The 24,795-nt window shown below is 37.7% G+C and overlaps 1 protein-coding gene across 1 annotated transcript in view; it reads right to left on the reverse strand.

Annotated features, from left to right (window-relative positions):
* Positions 1-24,795, reverse strand: part of LOC150076327 (gamma-tubulin complex component 2-like) — a 194,253-nt gene that overhangs the window by 153,312 nt on the left and 16,146 nt on the right. Inside the window, exon 2 of the mRNA XM_090387323.1 lies at positions 15,124-15,194. Coding sequence (XP_090243449.1) covers positions 15,124-15,176 — 53 coding nt within the window. The 5' untranslated portion in view covers positions 15,177-15,194. The remainder of the gene's footprint in view (positions 1-15,123; positions 15,195-24,795) is intronic.

Below are 24,795 nucleotides of genomic sequence, written 5' to 3' on the forward strand. Positions count from 1 at the left end.
TGGTTCATCACGACAAGTGTTTCTTGACTAATTTTTTCTTTTTTGGATTTCTTTTTACCTATAGGTTTCTTGGGCTTTATCACTTTCAGAAAGTTGTGATATTCCTCGTCGATATCTTGGTCCTGAGCCGTCTGCAGAAGCTCAAACATGTTCTTGCATTCCAATACATACTGCTTTTTCTCCTCTTCTGTTATGTCATAGACCTTCATATTATTTACTCGAGTCAGTTGTTTCCTTTCTTTTCTTACATATTATCAAGTGTGCATCTTACCATTCTGTGATCACTTCCAACATTTACCTTGTTCAGGACAGTAACATCATTCACGATATATCTTCTGTTAGTGAGGATGAAGGCGATTTCATTAGTTGTTAATCCATTTGGGCTCTTCCTTGTCCCCCTTCTGTTCATCCTTTTCTTGAAAAAAGTATTCATTACTGACAATCCTCGAGATTCTGCAAATTCCACAAACCTTTCACCTCTTTCATTTCTTTCACCAATTCCAAAATTTCCTATAGCACCTTTCTGCACTGTTTTGTCACTTTCCAACCTTAACATTGAAGTCCCCCAGTGGGTTTTCTACTCATCTAGAAGACTCTTATCAATTGCATTTTTCAGGATAACCCTGCTCCATTTCATAGAGCCAAAACCATAAGTACTACTTCATAAAATTAGCTAAGGTTTTAAATTTATGGAATGTTACATTCTTGCTTAAATAAATCTAATTTACTTCCCTGTCTTTATTGTCCACGGCTGCAAAAATGGTTGAACAATAAATCACTTCACACAATATCATGGAGTGATGTAGCCAAGGAGGATGCCTTTGTGTGTGCTAGGTATCTAGAGTGTCAAGAAATTAGGTGCCAACTCAGCTTTCTGATGGGCATCTATGAGAGCTTGAGGTGTAGGGTAAATGCCCTGGAAGAAATTAATATGAGGGGCCCATCAATCTCTCAGCGGCCCAGCTCGACAGCAGAGCTCACTCCTGTGCATCAGGCAACACAGAGGCAATCTCCAAGGCAGAGTGCATTGGTCCCACAGGAACTAGTTATTGTTGGTGACTATTGTCAGGGAGACGAGGAATATACTATGCAAGAAGGATAGGTGGAACAGACCAGAGTATGTCTGCCAGGGGCAAAAGTTGATGATGTTGTAGAGCAGATATCATCTTTTAAGGGCACAAAATGTGATTTGTTGTACATGTTGGAACTAATGACATTAAGAGTAAGAGATCTGCAGATGTACTCAAGAAGTACGAATGTGAAAGTGTCTGCAATTCTGCCCAGACACGATAGAAGGGAGTGTATTATGAGAGCCTTGTCGATCAATTCGGCCGCCCTGGAGAGACTGCGCAAGGCTCAAGGTGTAGAATTTTTTTCAGCCTGGTTTGTGCTTGTTGACAGGAGAGACTGCTTCTACAGGGATGGGGTACACTTCAATAGAAAGGGTGCAAGAATATTTGCTGATGCTATTAAGGCAGTGTTAGGTGGGTCAGAAAACTGCTAGCTTGGGGGGGGATACACAGACTAAAAGGTTAACAGTGGCCGCAGGCAGAGGGGCAAAAGTGATTCTTGCACTGCTTCTATTAGAATGAGCAGCAGCCTGGAAAGCAAGGCAATGGAGATTTCCAGGACTGCTGGGAATCATAGTAGAAAATAAAGTGACTAAAGGTAGAAACAGGTGCATGTATACTTGCATGTACACCAATGCTGGGAGTATAGTTAATAAATTTGATGAGCTTGAAGTGCTAGTCAAGACATCAAAGACATATTGTTGGGATATCATAGATGTGGTGATATGGCTGGGATACTATGATGTGGTCACAAAGGAACTGAATGCCAAAATAATTTTGATATCATATACTTGGATTTCAGGAACGCTTTTGATACTGTTGCACATGGAAGACTGCTGAAAAAATTGGAGAGGTATGGCATTAAGTGTATGTTGCTACAATAGATAAAGGGATGGTTAAGTGGGAGATGACAGAGAGTGGTAATGGACACTGTTCTTTGTGGTCAAATGTTATTAGTGGAGTTCCACAGGGTTTGGTGTTGGGCCCATTGTTTTTTTGTATATTTATCAGTGATATTGATGAAGGTATATCAGGTTTAATGTCTAAGTTTGCAGATGACACAAAGGCTGGATTGTTAACGACAGTAAAGATAGTATGCTACTCCAACTGGATAAGTTGGGCAAATGGGCTGAGAAGTGGCAACTGAAGTTTATCATTGACAAATGCAAAATAAGGCATATGGGTAGCAATAACCCAAAAGAAACGTACCAACTGTGTGGTATTACACTCAGGGAAGTGGAAAGGGAAAAAAAAACTGGGGGTAACTGTGCAGTCAAATACGAAGTTCGCTGAACAGTGCAGACAGGCTGCCAGGGCAGGTCATGGAATCTTGTTAATGATATATATATAGAATTTTGCTAGCAGGAACAGGGAGGTGATTATCCCATTGTACAAGACAATGGTCAGGTCACACCTAGAGTACTGTGTACAGGTCTGGAGGCCTCATTTCAGGAATGATGTAGAGTTGCTAGAACGAATACAAAGAAGGGCAACAAGATTGGTGGGGAACAAAGTGGTACTCTTACCAACAAAGGCTTAAGTTCTGCAAATTGTAGCACCTGGAGGGTAGGTACCTGCAAGGTGATCTGATTAAGGTGTATAAGGCCTTGAATGGGATGAGCAAGCTGAACGCTGATGGGATTCTTCCTCTTGCTCAGATTAAGAACTTGAGGGGGCATAGATTTAAATTGAGGAAAGACAGTTGTAGAATAGATTGTGCAGAAATTTACCTTTAGCTAGCGGGTAGTTGATTGGTGGAGCAGACTTCTCTTTTGTTGTGGTAGTTGATAGGCTAAATAAATTTAAGGCTGAGCTGGACAGGCATTTGAAACGAATGGAGAGGTGAAATGGGAGGGGTTTTTTTTGGCTGATGCTGAATAAGCTAGTTTTCTTGCATCGTATGCTTCTACTAATGCTAATGGATGGGAACAGTCCAGACCTCAAATGAATTGAAAATTATTGAAACAAAACAGGTGTTTCCGAAATGCAAAAGAAACAAAAAACGTATTTAAAGAGCTGTAGGAAACATTAAACTGTATATGGTACCATGAGATTTCTCATGAATACATTCATTCAATGCCATGATGATGTGCACCAGTCATGAAAGCAAGTGGTGGGCCAATGAAATATTAGTGTGCACCTTATGTTTTCTGGTTATATAGCTGCCTATCCTCCAATATGAGAAAAGTAATGAAAAAAAAAAAAAAACACTGCTTACATAACCATAAGTATTTGTAAAAGAATAAGAGAAGTTTACCCGAATATGATACGGAGAACACTTCCGTACGATATTCTCAAGAAATTAAAACAAAAATCTTACATTATAGTAAGAAATAATAAATCATTAAAAATCAAACGAACACAATTAAAAATCAAATGAACACAATTAGAAATCAATTTAACACAATTAAAAATGAAATAAAAAATTAATTTAATGGAAAAAATGTAAAACAATTTTTTTTGTTAAATTAATTTTTTACTTAATTTTTAGTTGCATTAAATTGATTTTTAATTGTTTTCATTTGATTTTTAATTATTGTTAATTATTTCTTACTATAATGTAAGATTTTTGGGGGTTTTTTTAAATTATTTTCATTTTAATTTCTGTAGAGTATCATAGGGAAGTGTTCTATGTATCATATCGAGGTAAACTTCTCTTATTTTTTTACAAATATTGATATCAACGTAGAATGTATTGAGCATTATAGCTCTGGTTCATACTATCATAACCATAAGCAACATACTGTTATTTTGGAAAAAGTACTTACCGTATTTCCCGAAGTATAAGACGCACCTTTTTTCGAAAAATTTGGGGTCTAAAAACTGGGTGCATCTTATACAGTGGTTGTAGATTTTTTTACTTGCATTTCCCGCTTTTTCACTGATTGTTTCGCATTTGTTACCGGTATATTAGGTTACGTTTTGCCATGTTCTGCCCAGAAATGGCTCAGAAAAGATTTTCGTACAGTGCTGAATTCGCAACGGCAGAAGAAGGCCATGAGAGGAAATAGAGAAGGAATTGAAGATATGGATTGAGGAGCAAAGGGCAATTGGAATTCCTGTGTCCACAAAGATGGTTCAGCATGAGGCAAGAAGAATTGCTGATGAAAAAGAAGTTACTGATTTCAAAGGAGGACACAAATGGTGCTTCAGGTTCATGAAACAGAATGGACTAAGCAAGCGTACATGCACCAGACTTGCCCAAAAGATGCCTGAAAGCTATGAGCAGAAGGTCCTTGAATTTCATCGTTTTGTCATTCAATGTCGGAAGACACATCAGTTTGAGTTGGGACAGATTGCAAATATGGACACAGTCCCTCTTCAATTTGATGTCCCAAGTAACAGAACTGTTGATAAGAAAGGGGTGAAAACTGTAACTGTGAAGACAAGTGGACATGAAAAGAGCCATTATACAGTTGTTCTAGCTTGTTGTGCTGACAGAACCAAGCTGCCTCCTATGCTGATTTTCAAACACAAAACAATGCCAAAAGAAGACATTCCTCGAGGAGTGATTGTCCATGTTCATGACAAGGGTTGGATGGATCAGGATGGGATGAAGATCCGGTTTGGGAAAGTTTGGAGCAGGAGATCAGGTGGGCTCTTACCCAAACCTGCCCTATTGGTGCTTGATCAGTTCAGGGCACACATAACAAAAAATACAAAGAAGATTGTTGCAGAGTAAAAAAAACTTGCCGTCATACCTTGACATCCCAGCTCCAACCACTGGACGTCAGCATTAACAAACCCTTCAAAGCTGACATGAGAGACGAATGGAACCAATGGATGAAGTCTTCTGGGGACAATTTGACACCGGCAGGAAGAGTGAAGAAACCAACTATAGAAGTTTGTACCTGGGTGAAAAGATCTTAGGATAATATCAAGTTTGAGGTCGTTGTCAAGTCATTTAAGAAGTGTGACATTTCAAATGCCATAGATGGAACTGAGGACAAGGCAATATATGAAGACAGTGATTCGTCATCAGACACAGATGAGGACAAGCTAATGGATGGGAGTTTTGACAGTGATGAGTTGTATGAATTTTATGATGAATAAAACTTGAGTTCAATAACTTTATATAATACATTTTTTTTTCAAATTTCGGGCTCCAAAATTAAGGTGCATCTTATACATGGAGAAATACAGTATTTCATTATATATTTATCATAAGACAAAAAAGTAAATTTTTCTGAAATTAATAGTTTCATGTGTGTTGCTTTTACTTATGTTCTTACACCAATTTTTGAAACATTAGCTACCAGTATAAGGACAAACAACCTAATAAACGAGGTGATACAATTATTTAAGCACTACTGTAATTTTTCTATGCTTATCTGTTTTGACACTTGAATTTCTAAACAAGATCACATCTCTATTAGGAATTATTCTGACTTCTAATCTCTCTCTCTCTTGGCATAAGCACAACACGAACATTGCTTCCTCTGCATCTAAAAAAAAAAAACCGGGTTTTTTTCTCAGGTGCAGAGGAAGCAATGTTTGTGTTGTGCTTATACCAAGAGAGAGAGAGATTAGTAATTACCCCAACAGACCAGTCCGAACACATTCCTCAGTCAGCATCCATTTACTGTACTGTCCAACTTCAAACTTACAGAGCCAACTTTTCTTCTTCCTCACTTATCCCTTCAAGTTTTGTTTCCTGGAACAACCTTCCTTCACATGTACTTCCTGAAAATTACAATCTACAGCAATTTAGATCTTCAACAAGTATTTTAAATAGTCACAACCTTCAACCCATGCATGGTACTTATAGGTTCTAATACACCTTCTGTGTTTTGGGTTTCCATAAAAAAAAAAATAAATAAATAAATAAATAAAATAAAATATATATATGCACGCACGCACGCACACACACAAGGGGTGTTCATTTAATTTGTGGACTGGTGCAAGATCTTACCTTAATTGTCATCATCTGAATCTTCCGTGGATTTCTCCTTCTCAAAATACTCTCCTTTGAACTTTACACACTTTTGCTACCATCATGTCCACACATTAAATGCTTCTTGCAAGCCATTTTTTGAAAGACTGGGAAGTTCTTCCGTTGTGGCTTTGCTAGTATTGTTGTGTCAGATGCAATATGCTTGCCTTTCACAGCAGTCTTCAGATTGGAAACAGGAAGAAATCACATGGGTCTAAGTTCGGTGAATAAGGGGGATGTGGCAGAATCTCAGCACCTATGACAATGATCACTGCCTGCACAATATTAGCCGTATGGGGCTTGGCATTGTCTTGATGGAGAATAACACTTAGAATAACATTAACTGTACTCAGAATCCGCCCACAAATGCAGGCTTGCATTTGTGGAAGGACTCTGAGTACAGTTCTAAATGTATATGTATTTGCTATTGACATGTAAATAACTGTATAATGTTGCTTTCGTTTCATGATTCTTAGTTGGTACCTTTTTTTAAAAATTTTTTTTTTCTCGCTGGTCCCCAGGTCTGGGCAACCTTGGGGGCGAGATTGCTGGCACCAACCAGTATAGCACTTCATTCTGTGGGGGCAGGATTTGTGCACTATAGCACACAGAGAATGATTGATCCAGGTGTTGGTTGCTCCCTGGTGGCAGAATGGCTTGACACAACACTTTTTTCAGGCCTATTGCGCAGCGGTTCGGAGCTATCACAGGCGTACTAGGTGGAGATGGGCTTTTCTCTAAGAACCAACCTTCATACCAGGACACACACACGCATACTTACACAACAGCTACAGAATATATATGAGTATGTATATAAAATTTGTATATAAATATTGTATATAAATTGATTAATATATATCTTGAGGATGTATATACAGTTGTGTGTTAATAAATGAAAAAAAAAAAAAAATGAAAAAAATGAAACACCACAATATAGCCGTCCTACCAAGACACTCATCCAATGCATTTAAGCTCCACATGACACAATATCACTGTTCAATCTGTATGTCGGACATGATATTTGCTTCAAAACGATCGTCCGTGACACACAACTAAAAAAAAAAACTCTCTTCATGCAACACTAGCTTGGCAAGTACCGGCATGCATGCACAGAGTCTGTCCAGTAGTAATCGGGGAGAGCGCCTCTAGCAGTAGTAATGGAAATTTCACGTGGAAAACATAAAATCTTGCACCAGTCCGGGAATTAAATGATCACCCCACCTTATATATATATATATATATATATATATATATATATATATATGTATGTATAGTAATTGTTTTCACTTCACTGTACATATGTCAATACCTAATAACTCAACATTTTGTGCAAAACATACAATATTTTATAATCATGACATTTAGAGATTCAACATATATTCACACTCTGTGATGTAATTAATTAGCAATTGTCAACTGTACCTCAGATCAGAGTGTGCAAATACTATTTCAAAATGTGCTTTATTTCCTCCTGAGTTTTAATAACAAATGAAATATAACACATATTTCATGTTTCTGCTGAGATTAATATAAGCAAACAGTAATAATTCAGGATGTATATATTTAGTAAACTAATAAAATAATCAGTTTCTCAAAGAACAATGATTATGTGCAAACTGACATTTCCTTTATGCACATCCATCACATTGCCCATTCCTTTCTTTAAACACATGGTAATAACTAGTGCTTCAGCTACAAAATACAATATATGAACAGCCTGTGTGATATGTAAGAAAGAAAAAACAATAATAATTATTGTCAGATTTCTATTTGTCCAATTTTAATGAAATTTTGAGTGGCTCTACATATCTTTCTAAAAGAGCTAAATATAAAATTTCATGAAAATCCATCAGTGCTTCAGCTATGATATAGATTTTCTATTGAAGCATTAAAAAAATATTAATAATAATTGCTGAATTTGTATTTGTTTGATTTAAAAACTAGGATTGTTCAACAGATCTTTCAAAAAGATCCAAATATAAAATTTCATGAAAATCTGCCCACTGGGAGTTGAGTTATTACATGCCAATGGATGGACATGGTGAAGACAATTAGATGCTTATGCAAATGTGCCTAATTAGAAGAAATTTTAAAATTTAGTTATAGTATTAGTACATGATGTAAGAAAAGAAAGCCTGTAAAGCATGCAGCCAAAAAAAAAAAAAATTAATTCTTTTTTAAATCTATTCAAACTACCCACTTTCGTGACACCAAATGGAAGTTTGCAGCAATAATAAATCATTCACTCTGGCTGAAAGAAATTTTTTCACATCTATCCTGCAACTATTTTTTTTTTTTTTTTTTCCAATTGAAGTTTTTGTCCCCTTATATGTTATCTCAGAAAGAGTAAGGATGCCACTGGTATTAAGTTTACAGTATTCAATGGAAGCCATTTAAAACATTAAAACATCTCCTCACGAGTGTCTAGTTTCCAAGTGCTGGAAACTAGGGCACCTGTTTTTAGAGCTAAAGTTTTTCAAAGAAATACCCTTAATGTTTTTAACTAATCTTCTTACTCTTCTCTGCATCCATTCCAAAAGATCCACATCCTTCTTAAAATGAGGCTTCCAGACCTGTATGCAGTACACAAGATGCAGCCTGGCCATTTCCTTAAGCAACAGGATAATCACCCTCTTGTCCCTGCTGCCAAAGTTCCTATAAATCACTGACAGAACCCCAAGAGCTGCTCTGGCAGCCTATTTGCACCACTCAGAGAACTTCATGCCAGACCATATAATTATCCCCTGGTCTCTTTCATTCTCCACCACCTTGAATGTGGTACTATCCAAATGGTATATTACTCTGAGATTACTGATGCCCATGTAACCTACCTTGCATTTATCAACGTTAAGGCTTAATTACCACTTCTCAGCCAATATTTCTGGATCTTGTTGCAGTAGTATGACTTGATTCCTATCATTAACAAACCTGTCAACTTTTGTATGCTTGATATCAATATAATTAATAAATATTGAAAACAGTAAGGGGACCAGCACTGAACCGAGGTATTTCACTAGTAATATTAGAGTGGTGCCCATTTATATCCACCCTCTATCTTCTGCCAGTCAACTATCCGTAGAAGTAACTTCCTGCTAATGCCATTCTGCTCCAATTTGTATAGAAGCCTCTCGTGTGGAACAATGTCAAAATCTTTATTGAAATCTAAGTATATGATGTCAAAATTATTTTTTGCATCCAGTTCTTTTGTTACTGTGTCATAGTATCTAATCCTATTAGTCAGACAGGATCTCTCCTTAAAAGGTTCATGCTGTGATTCCTGTATAACTGACATTCCTGTCAAAATAATCCCGCAATGCTTCAATAGCTTAGCATAGGCTAAATAATATCCAAGCAAACTGTCCATGCTAAACTGCAACAAATAGAAGATGCAGAGATTTTATATGTATAGAAAGAAAAATAGAACCAATTATTTTTCATTTATGAAAAAAAACTTTATCCAATCCCATCACTTGATTCAGAACTTGCTCTATCTATAGAAGGGTGTTCAAAACTTATCTATGGAAGGTTACACGATAGGGGTCTTTACGCACCACGACAACTGTCTATCTTTCCTTGATCAATGAATACAAAACAGCCCATCTGAATGAACTTTTAAACAATGGTCTGTGGCACACTTTACTGACAAGTTGAGACAGCATTTGATCAGATTCTCAATACTCATCAACCTAGAACAAGGGTTCCCAAACTTTTATACCTTGCATCCCCCTTAAAATACTTCATAAAATTTGCAAATAGATTTAACATAAAATATAGCTGTAAGCATAAATGTTTTTATAAATTAATATATACTTCATTACATTTAATCTTAAAAATTGAAATAAAATATACTTTGTACCTGGATTAGTAGTAGGATGGTTTGTCCATATTTCAATAAAAAAGTGCTTCATAAAAAAAAAAACCCTATGATGCTCCATACTTTGGTTGTTATTTTTGTTATTTGGTTTTTAGGAGCATTAGCAACGAAAGCCATATTGCTCCGGGGATATGTGGTGGTCATTCCCTGACCTTTCCGCATCCTCCAAAATTGGGGATCATGGGTTCGAACCCTGGTTAAATCACGAAGCATGTGCTACGCACTGCTGCTCCTGCCCACCTGGCTACAGAGGCACCCCACACTCTGGTAACCTTGGAGATATATATATATATACTGTACACACACACACACAGAGAAAGAGAGAGAGAGAGAGAGAGAGAGAGAGATTTTTACCTGAGTTAATATACCTCGGGGGCTCACATTTGGTGAGTATGGGCTTGGCACACCTAGGGTCCTGAGCTGGATATCATCATTTTTCTTTTTCTTGGTGATTCCCTCTTCTACTTTTGACTCACTCACACTGTCTCTCTCTCTCTCTCTCTCTCAGGGTAACTTGGGGAATTTTTTTTTTTTTTTTTTTTTATGGCTAGTGCAGCATAAGCCTCATGCTTCCTGGCACCATGTGGCTGGTAATAATAATAATATTACAAATGTCAATTCTACTCTAAAGGCTGTTGCAAGCTCAGCAAGGTCTATTGGAGGAGAGTTTTTATGTAGAGCATTCAAGCATGGCCTGTTGGACTGAGGGATCGTATTGGCCATTCCATATGCAATTGTTTTATTTGACTAATGAATACAAAACAGCCCATTTGAATGAACTTTGAAACAATGGTCTGTGACACACTTTATTGAAAAGTTGTGACAGCATTTGATCAGATTCTCAATACTCTTCAACCTAGAGCAGGGGTCATACTCTCTTTCTGCAGGTATTGGTTTGATAGGAGAGCTCTGTGACATGCATTATTGTCCATTAAAAGAAAATATAGGTTGGTTACTGTTGCAAAATATATTACTGTTCTACAACCGTTTTTCCTCAATTTGAATTTATGCTCCCTCGGGTACGGAATCTGAGCAAGAGGAAGAATCCCATCAGCATTGAGCTTGCTCAACCCATTCAAGGCCTTATACACCTCAATCAGATCACCTTGCAGGTGACTATTCTCCAGATGCTGCAATTTGCAGAAGTTAAGCCTATCTTCATAATAGAAACCTTTTGTTTCACACACTAATCTCGTTGCCCTTCTCTGTATCCATTCTAGTAGCTCAACATCTTTCCTAAAATAAGGCCTCCAGACCCGTATGTAGTACTCAAGGTGTGGCCTGACCAATGCTTTATACAAGGAGATAATCACCTCCATATCACTGCAAGAAAAATTCCTGTAAATCATTGACAAGACACCATGAGCTACTCTTGTAGCCTGTCTGCACTGCTCAGAAAATTTCATATCTGACTGCACAATTACCAACAGGTCTTTTTCATTCTCTACCACCCTGAGTGTAGTACCGCACAGTTGGTAAGTTTCTCCGGGGGTTACTTCTATCCATATGCAGTACTTTGCATTTGTCAGTTGACATCTCTCAGCCCATCTGCTCAACTTTTCTAGATCCTGTTGCAGTAGCTTACTGTCATTAAAAACATTGTCAACCTTTGTATCAACTGCAAACTTGGACATTAAGCCTGATATACCTTCATCAATATCATTGATAAATACAGAAAACAACAATGGGCCCAACACAGACCCCTGGGGAACTACTAATAACATTATTATTATTGTTGCTCATATTAGTTCTCCCTGATTGGGGGGATTCTGCTCCATGACGGATACTGCTACCAAATACACAGGTTGGTTGTAATGTCTGGTGTTACTGTTGGTTGAGGAACTCTCTGACTATCCTACAGGTGTTCAGGATTCTGACTTTCTGGAGTTCCTTGTAGGTATTCTCTGGAAGACCTATTGCTGCTAGGCTGCTATGTAGGATCTTTGGCACCATACCGGTGGTTGACATGATGGTCGTTACTTCTTGCATATGCCACATCTCCTTGACCTCAGGTCCATGTACTTCCTAACTTTTTCCTCATGGTTTTCTGGACATTGCTAGTGTTGGGCACCGCTATGTCAATCAGATAGATAGCATCTTGCATCTTGTCCACAAAGGTTATGTCCGGTTTGTTGTGCAGGATGGTCTTATCCGTTATTATGGTGCAGTCCCAGTAAAGCTTGTGGATTGTGGGGTTCATACTTGTAGTATGGTACACTTTCTTTGGTCAATTGATATTTCCTCGCTAGTTTCTGATGTTATTATTATTATTATTACTAGCCATATAGTGCAAGGAAGCCTAAGGCTTATGCTGCACCAGCTAAAAAAAAATTTCTGAGTTACACTGAGAGTGAGAGAGAGTCGGAAGTACAAAAATGAAGAATGATGATATCCAGCTCAGGACATTAGTCCATAAAGAGCTCTGTCCAATGATTACCACTCTCTATCTTCTCCCACTCAACCATCCTTTTATCCATTGTAACAACTTGCCCTTAATGCCACACTGCTACAAATTGCACAGTAGTCTTCCATGTGCGACAGTATCAAAAGCTTTTCTAAAATCCAAGTATATGATATCAAAATTATTTTGTGCATCTAGTTCCTTTGTGACCACATCATAGTATCCAATCAAACTGGTAAGAGAAGACTTCCCCTTAACGAACCCATGCTATGTCTGAACTATAACTGCAGTCTTGTCTAGATGATCCTGCAGTACTTCTTTAACCAGTGACCCCATTATTTTCCCCAGAACAGAAGTTAAACTAACAGGTCTCTAATTACTCATGTCACCCACCTTTGTGAATTCAATACCCCCTTTGTGAATTGGGGATACATTTCCACATATCCAGTCTGTGGAGACCTCCTCTGAGTACAACGATGCCCTCATAATCATGGCTAAGGTACTGCTTACTTCCTTTGCTGCCTCCTTTAATATAACTGGATAGATCCCATTCATCCCAGGTGCCTTCCTTATGTTTAACTTCAGCAATTTCTCCTCCACTGTGCTCTCAGTTATTATAAAATTATTTAGCTCCCTGCCTGAGTTTGGTAAACTTCTGGCATCCCCCCCCCCCCCCCCCCGAATAACTCCTCGTGTGTGAATGTAGATGCAAAATACTCATTCAGTTTGTCAGCTATCTGAGCAGACAAAATCTTGTCTAAAAATATGAAGACAGCAGACCATTTTGTAATATTTTATGACATGATCAAATTTTATAAGGATTGAATTAATAAGTTTCCTTTGCCCATTGAAGAATTACTTGGAAATCAGCATTTAAGAAATTGGTGGTAAATAATCAAAAAGTTGAAGCTGTTTGTGCAGAGCAAGGTTTCTCAAATTGGAACATGGAATGCAGTGTGCTATCATCAGCAAATCTGTGGACAGGATTTCCAGTCACAGAAAAAGGTCATTAGTATAACAGGAGGAAGGAGTGAGAGAGAACAGAACCTTGGGGAAGACCAGCATTAGTTAAGAAGGTGAGACACAGAACCATGTACTCACCCACAATAAGCGGTCAGAGAAAAACCGGTTAACAAATGGCAAAAACAGAAAGCAATTCATAAGATGAAAATCTGTTCAGAATACTTTTATGCAAAACAAAGAGGCACTCTGACAATAAGGGTATGCTGTAGTACCACAGTTACGAGCAAGGATTTAAATATAAAATTTTATTAAACAGAATGCTCATTAGCCAATTTATTTATTTTATTTATTATTTGGTTTTTAGGAGCATTAGCAACTAAGGCCATGTTGCTCCGATGATATGCGGTGGTCATTCCCTGACCTTTCCGCATCCTCCATATTTGGTAGTCACGGGCTCGAACTCCGGTCCAATCAAGAAGCGTGTTTTTTTTTTTTGTTTTGTTTTTTTTGGTAGTTGTTAGCGTATCGGCTTCTGTGGCCATAATGCACCTCCCAAAGGTTTTTGCAGTACTTTGATCCAAGCCCGAGGCGGGATTCAAACCCGCAACCTTTGGGTTGCCAGGCAGGCACTTTACCCACCCAGCTAGCTCAGTCGGCTCAAGAAGCATGTGCTACGCACTGCTGCTCCTATCCACCTGGCTACGGAGGTGCCCTCATTAGCCAAACATATTATTTTTTTTTTTTTTTATTTTTTTTTTTAATAAACAAGTATATATCGGACATTACCAATGCACGCAAGAAACTGGTATGGTATTCCATCATGAACTGGTCGATTCCAAGCTCTGGTTATAAGTCATTCTACTGGCTGCACACAAGATAATATTTCATTAATTGATGTGTCAGAGTAGTCATTATTAATGCAAACCCTTGGAGGTGTAAAACATTATTACACAATCATTCATATTTCAAGGATGGGTAGGTGCATAACCATTTAAAATAGAGGCACCCAAGATTTTCAGTAGTCAGAAATTGTGCCAGTTGCCCAATTTTTTCAGTGATTGAAGTTAAACACTGGTATTCTCACTGATCTAAATATCTCAGGCATGACACACTCCAGAGTCTGGCTGCTCTCATTAGGTCTACACAAGACACATGTCAGAAGCTTCTGGTCTACAGTTATAAATTTATTACAGAGATATAACTAAAGGGATTAGGGAAAAAAAATAAATAAAATAAAAATCATGACCTGCCCAACTCAATTTATACTAATGAAAGACTGTGAATTCTTCACGCTTGTTGATTCTTCAATATTTTTGAAATAATTATGAGAAGAAAGTTCTTATCCTATTATAAAAGGATGGGAACTTCCTTCTTGTTGTCAAAGGTTTACCATCTTCAAGTATACTCAATCTCATAGGCGCCTCCGTAGCCAGGTGGGAAGGAGCAGCAGTGCGTAGCACACGCTTCTTGAATAGACCGGGGTTCGAGCCCGTCACCACCAAATACGGAGGATGCGGAAAGGTCATTCAGGGAATGACCACCGCATATCCCGGAGCAATATGGCCTTAGTTGCTAATGCTCCTAAAAACCGAACAACAACAACAACTCAATCTCATTAAACAAACTCATAACTGAATGTAACAGGAAAAACCTACTATTTAAATCATCCACAAAGTTATAGTGCAAAAAATAACAGTAATTATTATAATTATATTGGATAATATCAGATAGAGATTATTTTTAAAATATTATAATTTTAATACCTGAATAATATTTACCAAAATTACTAGATTAGAAAAGATATCATAATATCTTTTCTAATCTAGTTTCATAAAACCAGTTTCATGTATTTTGTCTCTTACAAAAACTAATGAATACTTACCCTAATAGGTGCATCAGTTCATTGACATGGTGATGAATCTTAAATTCACTCATTATTTCAGATTAAAAGCCCTTTAAAAAAGAATAAATTTATTAGGAACCTCATAAAATGTATATAAAATACAATATATTTAGTACTTAAATTTTTACCTCTGATAAAGAAAAAGTAACAGGAAATGCACTAGTTTGAACAATTAAAAAAAAAAACATAGTCAATATCATACAGTTAAAGTTACTATTTTGCATAAATTGAGTATTTCTTCATAATGGCAGAAGAGACTAGGTTGTCTCAGCAGGTTAGTTGGATATTTCATCAGTGCAATTTTAAAAAAAAAATTGTAACTACATATGCAGTCCCACTTCAATAACTGTTGTAAAAATGTAATGTGGCATTAAGGAAGTTTCAAATACGGATAAAGAGCTGGTTAAGTAGTAGGAGACTATTGAGAGATTAATTTCGGTTTAAATGACATAAAAATGACTAAGGTTATAATGCTCCAGGACAAAGTTAAATTTCAAAAACTATCCAGATTGATAACTTTTAAACAGGTCACCTCATTAAAAGGTTATATGAAAAAAATAAATAAAAGCAGTATAAGATTAAAAATAAATTATATGGGTATAGAAGTTAATTTCTATACCCATATATTATATATATGGGTATAGAAATTAACAGCTTAAATCTAGGAAGCAAACATTAGCTTCCTGGATTCAGACATTTCACATGCTAGTATAGAATCTGCAGAATCTGTATGGCATGAGATGTTGTTGTTATTTGGTTTTTAGGAGCATTAGCAACTAAGGCCATATTGCTCCGGGATATGCGGTGGTCATTCCCTGAATGACCTTTCCGCATCCTCCGTATTTGGTGGTGACGGGCTCGAACCCCGGTCTAATCAAGAAGCGTGTGCTACGCACTGCTGCTCCTTCCCACCTGGCTACGGAGGCGCCATGGCATGAGATAGTTGGAAGCAAAAGTATAATGAGAGTGAGAGTAATCGACAAGTCAGGTGTTACAAAGATTATGATGATGAGAGCCTCTACGTGCAAATGGAATGGGCAAGTAAGTGGGAATGTCTTATTATGGATGATTTTAATTTGCCTGAAATTGATTGGAGCAAATGGGAAGGAAACTCTACATGGAAGACAAAATTTTTAAATCAACTAGTTCACTGTTATTTGTATCAACAAGTCAGGGAAAGTACTAAGAAAAAGAATATACTAGACCTGATCATCATCAATGAACCAGATGACATAATAGGTCTAACAGTACAGGAACCAGTAGCAGGAAGTGATTAGAGTCTACGGTGGAAGATGAAGACAGAGTTATCAGTAGTTAAAGGCATTAACTACTGCTAACTATTTCAGGAAAATAAATTACAACAGCTTAGGGTCCTACATGGCCTTTATTAACTGGATAGATATCTCACAGAGAATGAACACAATGAACCTTTAAAACAATCATAGAAGCCTTGAATACATATATATACGATTAAAAAAAATACTCCATGAGGAGGATTCCAAGTTGGAGGAGTAATGAAGTTCCAGATTACTTGAACAGAAAAAGATGGCATGGAAAAGTTACATAGCAATAAAGAGTACTGAAGCCTATAGAGCTACAAATTAATACATGTAATAGTGCCAGGGAAAACGTTACGCTGGCAAAGGCAGATTATGAGAAATTGCTCGCAAAGTATTGATATTCTTAAAATATCAATACTTTGCATTGATATTTACAGAAGAAAAACCTTTTATGTCAATGACAAATTATGGGAGTGAAGTTGAAAAATATGTAATTAATCAAGTCAGGGAAAGTACTAAGAAAAAGAATATACTAGACCTGATCATCACCAATGAATCAGATGACATAATAGGGCTAACAGTACAGGAACCAGTAGCAGGAAGTGATTACAAAGTCTATAGTGGAAGATGAAGACAGAGTTAGCAGTAGTTAAAGGCATTAAGTTAAAGGAGTGAAGTTGAAAAATATGTAATTAATGATATTGAAATTTTACATGATTATTTAATGAAAAAACTTTAAATCCTACAGGCAATTAAGGCTCCTGGGGGTTAGCATCAGTAAAGGCATATGATGCAAGAAATCAAGTCTATACAGCAGCAGCCAAGAAAAAAACTCTCATTTCACCCATCTATTCACTCCAAAAGTTTGTCTAGTCCTTGAATTTATTTAAGCTGTCAACTTTCACAATGACAGATGGAAGTTTGTTCTAACAATCAACAACCTGCTGGCTAAAGGCAAATTTCTGCACATCCATTCTACAACTGTCATTCCTCAATTTGAATTTATGCATTCTTACAACTCTGAGCAAGAGGAAGAATCTCATCAGATCACCTCGCAGGTGCCTAGTATCCAGACTGCAATTTGCAGAACTTAAGCCTTTCTTGTTAGAGCAACCCTTTGTTCCACCCACTAATCTCATTATTCTTCTCTGAACTCATTCCAGCAACTCTAGATCTTTCCTAAAATGAGTCCTCCAAACCTGTATGCAATACCCAATGTGTGGCCTGACAATTGCCTTATACAAGGGGATAATCACCTCCCTATCCCTGCTAGAAAAATTCCTATATATCATTCACAAGACCCTATGAGCTACTCCTGCAACCTGTCTGCACTGCTCTGAAACCTTCATATCTGACTGCACAATTACCCCCAAAGTCTTTTTCATTCTCCACTACAATAAGTGTAGTACTGCATAGGTGGTATGTTACTCTAGGGTTACTGCCACCCATATAAATTTATGAATTATTTTGCATTTGTCAATTATAAACTTCAGTTGCCACCTCTCAGCCAACAGTATCAAAAGCTTTCCTAAAATCCAAGTATATGATATCAAAATTATCTTTTGCATCCAGTTCTTTTGTGACTGCATCATAGTATCCAATCAAATTTGTCAGACAAGACTTACCCATATAAATTTATGAATTATTTTGCATTTGTCAATTATAAACTTCAGTTGCCACCTCTCAGCCAACAGTATCAAAAGCTTTCCTAAAATCCAAGTATATGATATCAAAATTATCTTTTGCATCCAGTTCTTTTGTGACTGCATCATAGTATCCAATCAAATTTGTCAGACAAGACTTTCCCTTAACAAACCCATGCTCTGTCCAAACTATGAAGTCTGGTCTAGATAAATCTGCAGGGTTTTTTAACCAGTGACTCCATTATTTTCCCTGGAACAGAAGTTAAACTAACATGTCTGTAATTAGTCGTGTCACCATTTGATTCCCCTCTGTGAATTGAGGACATATTTGCACATCTCCAGTCCATGGAGACCTCCCCCGAGTCCAAAGAAGCTTTCATATTTATGGCTTTGCTCACTTCCTTTGCTGTCTCCTTTAATATAAGTGGAAAGAACACACCCACCCCAGGTGCCTTCCGTTAACTTCAACAATTTCTCTTCCACTTTGCTTGCAGTTATTACAAAATCAATTAACTCCCTGTCAGAGTTTGATAAGATTCTGGGCTCCACATTCCTACAGAATTTCTCATGTGTGAATGTAGAGGCAAAATACTCATTCAGTTTGTCTGCTACCTGAGCAGAATCAACAATCGAACCATCGATATCAAGTGGACCAATCTGATCCATTCGTTTCCTTTCCTTCTAGAATTTACATAAATAAAGAAGTCTTTGCTGTTTTTCTTTGCATCCTTTGCTTTCCTAAACTCCTTTGTGACTTGATTACAGACTATCTTATATCTACCATAGGCATCTGTATCTCCTGATGATTTATATACATCCCATGCAATTTTCTTCTCTGCCATGAGTCTCATTAGTTCATCTGACATCCATTTAGACCTAAACTTTGAACAGTATTTCTTAGTTGGTATAAAAAGCTTCCAAGATTAATTCCTTGAATGCTTCCCATTTAGAATTGCTGTTGGTAACATCATAAGTTGGTCCACTGTATAGAATTTAAAAACTGTCTGTGACCACTGTAGTCACCTTTACGAAAGCAAAAACCCTTCCCATTACCCCTGATGGTAGTTACATCTTTGAGTATATCCCACATCAGTACACTGTGATCAATCACTGCCACATAGTAGTTTCTTTATCTGCAGATTCTTAATGCATGAATAATGACTGCTGATAATCAGATCAAGAGTATTACTCCCTCAGTTGCCTCTCAAACATGCTGTTGTAGTAAACAATCATCCAATAAATCCACAAAAGTCTTGTTGGTGCAAGTAAACCCCCCCCCATGTTCCAGACTATATCTGGGAAGTTAAAATTCCCCATTATAAGACAATCTAATATACTGGCCCACTCCATCCCTCCATCGAATTTGGTTTATGACATATATCCTATAATTTTAAGGGAGGTGGCAAGTGAGTGTATTGAACCATTAAGGCTAATTATGAGAGCAACACTGGACTTAGCAGAGATTCTGCTGAATTGGAAATATGCCAGTGTATCACCAATACATAAAGGTGGTTCTAAGAGTGTAGTAGGAAATTACTGACCAGCCAGACTAACTTCAGTAATAGGGAAAATCGTGGATACAATGATCAAGGTTGGAATTCAGGATCATTTAGATAAAAATGGAAATCTGAAGGATACACAGCATGGTTTTGTAATTTGAAAACTATGTTTAACTAATCTGGTTAGCTATTTTCACAAGGTCATTCAAGAGCTGGACTTAGGGAATAATTTTGACACTGTTTATTTGGATTTCAGCAAAGCATTTGACTCAGTCTCATATGAATGGTTACTTTATAAGCTGGAAAGGTTGGAATCACAAGGAAAATGCTTAGCAGGATGGTTTCAGTGCAGGAGGCAGAGGGTTGTGATAAATGGTTATTCTTCTGATTAGGTTAATGTAAGAAGGGTAGTTTCCCAAGGATCAGTATTGGGACCACTGTTGTTTTTGATTTTCTTAAGTGACATCAATGAAGGGTAAAGGGCTGATGTCTAACTTTTCAGATGATGTAAAGATCGGTAGCTTAGTTAGTGCCAAGCAGAGCTTCTTCAGAGTGATCTAGATAGACTTCAGGGATGGTCAGAAAAATGGCAGCTATGCTTTAATTAGCCAAAATACAAGGTCTTACCTAAGCAACCCCAAAATAACTTATACACTTGGTGGAGTTGAACTGAAGTTAGTAGTGGAAGAAAGGGACTTGGAAGTTACGATACAGTCAAACATGAAGTTCTCTAAGAATTGTAGACAGGTCGCAAGTAAGATGAGGACATCATAATCCCATTATATAGGGCTATTGTTAGACCACACTTATCTTCATGGATGGTTGAGGCTGACAGTTTAGGGAGATTCAAAGGTAGCTGGATAGTTACCTGTGGGAGGAGGGAAATGCACAAGGTGTCTATTTCCTTTTCTTTTATTATAATTATTATTTTACTCTTTTTTTTTTTTTTTTTTTTTTTTTTTTTTTTTGTCTGGTGCAGCATAAGCTTCCTTGCACCCTATGGCCATTACAAATACTAATATTAAAGTACTAATGCTCTCTGGAACAGGACATGATAGAGAGAAGGAGGATGTCTTTGTGTGTGTTTGGTGCATAGTGTGAAAAATTTGTTGGCACTTCCTTTTCTAATGGGCATTTATGTGACTTTCAAGAGTAGTGTAGATGCCCTTGAAGGAATTAAAATGAAAATCAATCAAGTTGTCAGCTGGTCAACTCAACACAAGAGCTCACACAATGCATCAGGCAAAACAGTGGCAATCTCCAAGGCAGAATGTGCTAGTCCCACAGGAGTTGGTTATTGTCAGTGACACTATTGTCAGGGAAATGGGAAATATGTTGTGCAAGAAGGATAGGTGGAATAGAACCAAGGTATGTCTCCAGGGTCAAAGAGTAGATGACGTTGTAGATAAGAAAACATTTTTTAAGGGCACAAAAGGTGATATTGTGGTACATGTTGTATTAACAGCAGGAGATCAGAGGGCTTAGCATTAGCATTAGTAGAGACATATGATGCAAGAAAGCAAGCTTATGCAGCATCAGCCAAAAGGAAAAAAAAAAACCCTTCCACTTCACCCCTCCACTCGTTCGAAATACCTGTCCAGCTAAGCCTTAAATTTATTTAGGCTATCAACTTCCACAACAAGGGATGGAAGTCTGTTCCACCAACCAACTACCCGCTGGCTAAAGGCAAATTTCCGCACATCTATTCTACATCTGTCTTTCCTCAATTTGAATTTATGCCCTCTCAGGTGATTATTCTGAGCAAGAGACAGTATCCCATCAGCATTGAGCATGCTCAAACCATTCAAGGTTTTGTACACCTCTATCAGATCACCTCACCGATCTGATAGAGGTCCAGACACTGTAATTTGCCAAAACTTAAGCCTTTCTTCGTAAGAGCAACCCTTCGCTCCGTTCACTAACCTTGTTACCCTTCTCTGTACTCGTTCCAGCAGCTCTACATCCTTCTTGAAATGAGGCCTCCAGACCTGTATACAGTACTCAAGGTGGGGCCTGACCATTGCCTTATACAAGGGAATAATCATCCCTGCTAGAAAAATTCCTGTATATCATTGATAAGACACCATGAGCTACTCTTGCAGCCCGTCTGCACTACTCAGAGGACTTCATATCTGCCTGCACAATTATCCCCAGGTCCTTTTCATTCTCTACCACTGTCAGTGTAGTACCACAGAGTTGATACGTTGCTCTGGGGTTGCTGTTTCCCATATGTAGTACTTTACATTTGTCAAGGATAAACTTCATTTGCCACCTCTCAGCCCATGTGCTTAACCTTTGTATCGTCTGCAAACTTGGACATTAAGCTTGATATACCATCATCAATATTATTTATATATACAGAAAACAACAATGGACCCAATCCCTTTATCCATAGCAACAACTTGCCACCAATGCCACACTGCTCCAATTTGTGGAGCAGTCTTCCATGTGCAACAGTATCAAAAGCCTTTCTAAGGTCCAAATATATAATATCAAAGTTATTCCCTGCATCCAATTCTTTTGTGACTACATCATAGTATCCAATCAAACTGGTCAGGCAAGACCTTCCCTTAACAAAACCATGCTGTGTCTGAGCTATAACTGAATTCTTGTCAAGATGATCCTGCAGTGCTTCTTTAACCAGTGCTTCCATTAATTTTCCTGGAACAGAAGTTAAACTCACAGGTCTATAATTACTTGTGTCAGCCTTTGATCCTCCTTTCTGAATTGGGGTTACATTTGCACATCTCCAGTCTGTGGGTACCTCCCCTGAGTTCAAGGAAGCTCTCATAATTATGGCTAACGGATTGCTTACTTCCTTTGCTGCCTCCTTTAATATAACTGGATAGATCCCATCCAACCCAGGTGCCTTTCTTGTATTTATCTTCAACAATTTCTCCTCCACTTTACTCTCAGTTATTACAAGATCATCTAGCTCACTGCCAGTGTTTACTTCGTCTATGGCATTCCCCTTCCTGAATAACTCCTCATGTGTGAATGTACATGCAAAATATTGATTTAGTTTGTTAGCTACCTAAGCAGGATCATGACCAGTTGAACCACCGATATCAAGTGGACCAATCTGATTCATTCCCTTCCTTTTAGAGTTTACATAAGTAAAGAACTCTTTGCTGTTTTTCTTTGCAACCCTTGCCAAAGATTTCTCGTAATCTGCTTTCGCCTGCCTAACCTCCTTTGTAACTTGGTTACAGATCAACTTATATCTATCATAGGCTTCTGTGTCACATGTTAATTTATATGTATCCCATGCATTTTTCTTCTCTGCCATATGTCTCATTAGTTCATCTGACATCCATTTAGGCCTGAACCTTGAACAATATTTCTTAGTTGGTATGTAAAGCCTAGTAGCTTCCAAGATAAGTTCTTTGAATGCTTCCCATTTTGAGTTTGTTGTTGGTAACATCATCAGTTGGTCCCACTGTATAGAATTTAAATACTGTCTCAGACCATCGTAGTCGCCTTTACGAAAGCAATAACCCTTCCCTTTACCCCTGATGGTAGTTACCTCCTTGAGTAAATCCCACTTCAGCACACTGTGATCACTGCTACCTAGTGGTTCCTGTATCTGCAGATTCTTAATGCATGAAGAATCACTAATGATAATCAAATCAAGAGTATTGCTCCCTCTAGTTGCCTCCCGAACATGCTGATTTAGAAAACAATCATCCAATAAATCCACAAAAGCCTTGCTAGTGTGTGAGTGACCAACCCACAAATTCCAGTCAATATCTGGGAAATTAAAATCCCCCATTATAAGACTCTCTGATTTACTGGCCCACTCTATTTCCCTGTACAGTTTCTTATTATACTCATCAGTCATTAGGACAATAACACACTCCTACTCTCAATTTTGATCTCCCAATGCTTATGTCACACCAAACTGACTCGACACTGCACTGTCCAGCAATGTCGACTGGCTTCACTTGCTTGGATTTTATGTGTTTCTTAACTAATAGCATAACCCCTCCTCCCTTCCTATCCTGTCTATCCTTTCTGTAGACTTGTTCTTCCCAAATTCCAGTTCTGCATTACTTATATCTGTGTGACACCACGTCTCTGATATCCCAACAATATCCACCTTTGATGCTTTGAGCAATACATCAAATTCATCAAATTTATTTACCAAACTCCTAGCACTGGTGTACACACAAGTATACATGCACCTGTTCTTTTTCTTAGCTACCCTAACACAACCCATGTTTAGTTGTACCCCAATGACTCCCAGCAGTCTCTGAAATATCCTGCATCTTATTTTCCAAGCTGCTGCTCATTCCAATAGAAGCAGTGCAAGAATCACTTTCATCTCTGCCAGTGGCCACTGTTAATCTATTAGTCCTTGTATCCCCCAATCTAGCAGTTTTCCAACCCACCTAACACTGCCTCGACAGCATCAGCAAACATTCTTGCACCCTTTCTATTTAAGTGTATCCCATCCCTGTAGAAGCAGTCTCTCCTGTTAACAATTAATACTTAACACTTACTTAACAAGTACAGGGAAATGTTTGAATTCTATGACATGGAATCAACTAATGATGGTGCTAACAGAAAATTCTAAATGAGAAGCAGTCAGTGACATAATCATAGAGGTTAGTAGGTTTTTCATACCAACAAAGAAATACTGTTCGAGGCTTTAATGTAAATGGATGACAGATGAACTACTGAGACAAGTGGCAGAGATGAAAAGTGCATGGGATACATAAAAATCATCAGGTGATTCGGAAGCCTATGGTAAATATAGATTAATCTGTAATCAAGCAACAAAGGAAGTTGGGCAAGCAAAGGATATTATGAAAAAACTATGGCAAAGAATGTGAAGAAAATCAGAAAAGGGTTGTATGCTTATTTAAACAGTAGACGGAATTGATTGAATCACATTTGGTGATCCTGTGCGCATTGCTGACGAATTGAATAGGTATTTTGCATCTACATTCACACAAGTATTTTTTAGGGGAAGGAGATGCCAGAAGTTTATCAAACTCCGATGGGGAACTAAATGACTTTGTGATAACTGAATGAAAATTGAGAGAGGAAGTGTTGAAGCTGAACACAAAAAGGCACCTGGGATGGAAGGGATCTATGCAATCATATTAAGAGAGGTAGTAAAGGAGGTAAACAAGCCCTTAGCCATAGTTATGAGAGTATAACTGGATTCAGGAGAGGGTCCTATGGACTGGAGAGGTGTGAATGTATCCCAAATTCATAAAAGGG

Source organism: Mastigoproctus giganteus, chromosome 13 (genome assembly GCF_048544385.1).
Source record: "Mastigoproctus giganteus isolate SK-2022 chromosome 13, ASM4854438v1, whole genome shotgun sequence".
NCBI classification, from domain to species: Eukaryota; Metazoa; Arthropoda; class Arachnida; order Uropygi; family Thelyphonidae; genus Mastigoproctus; species Mastigoproctus giganteus.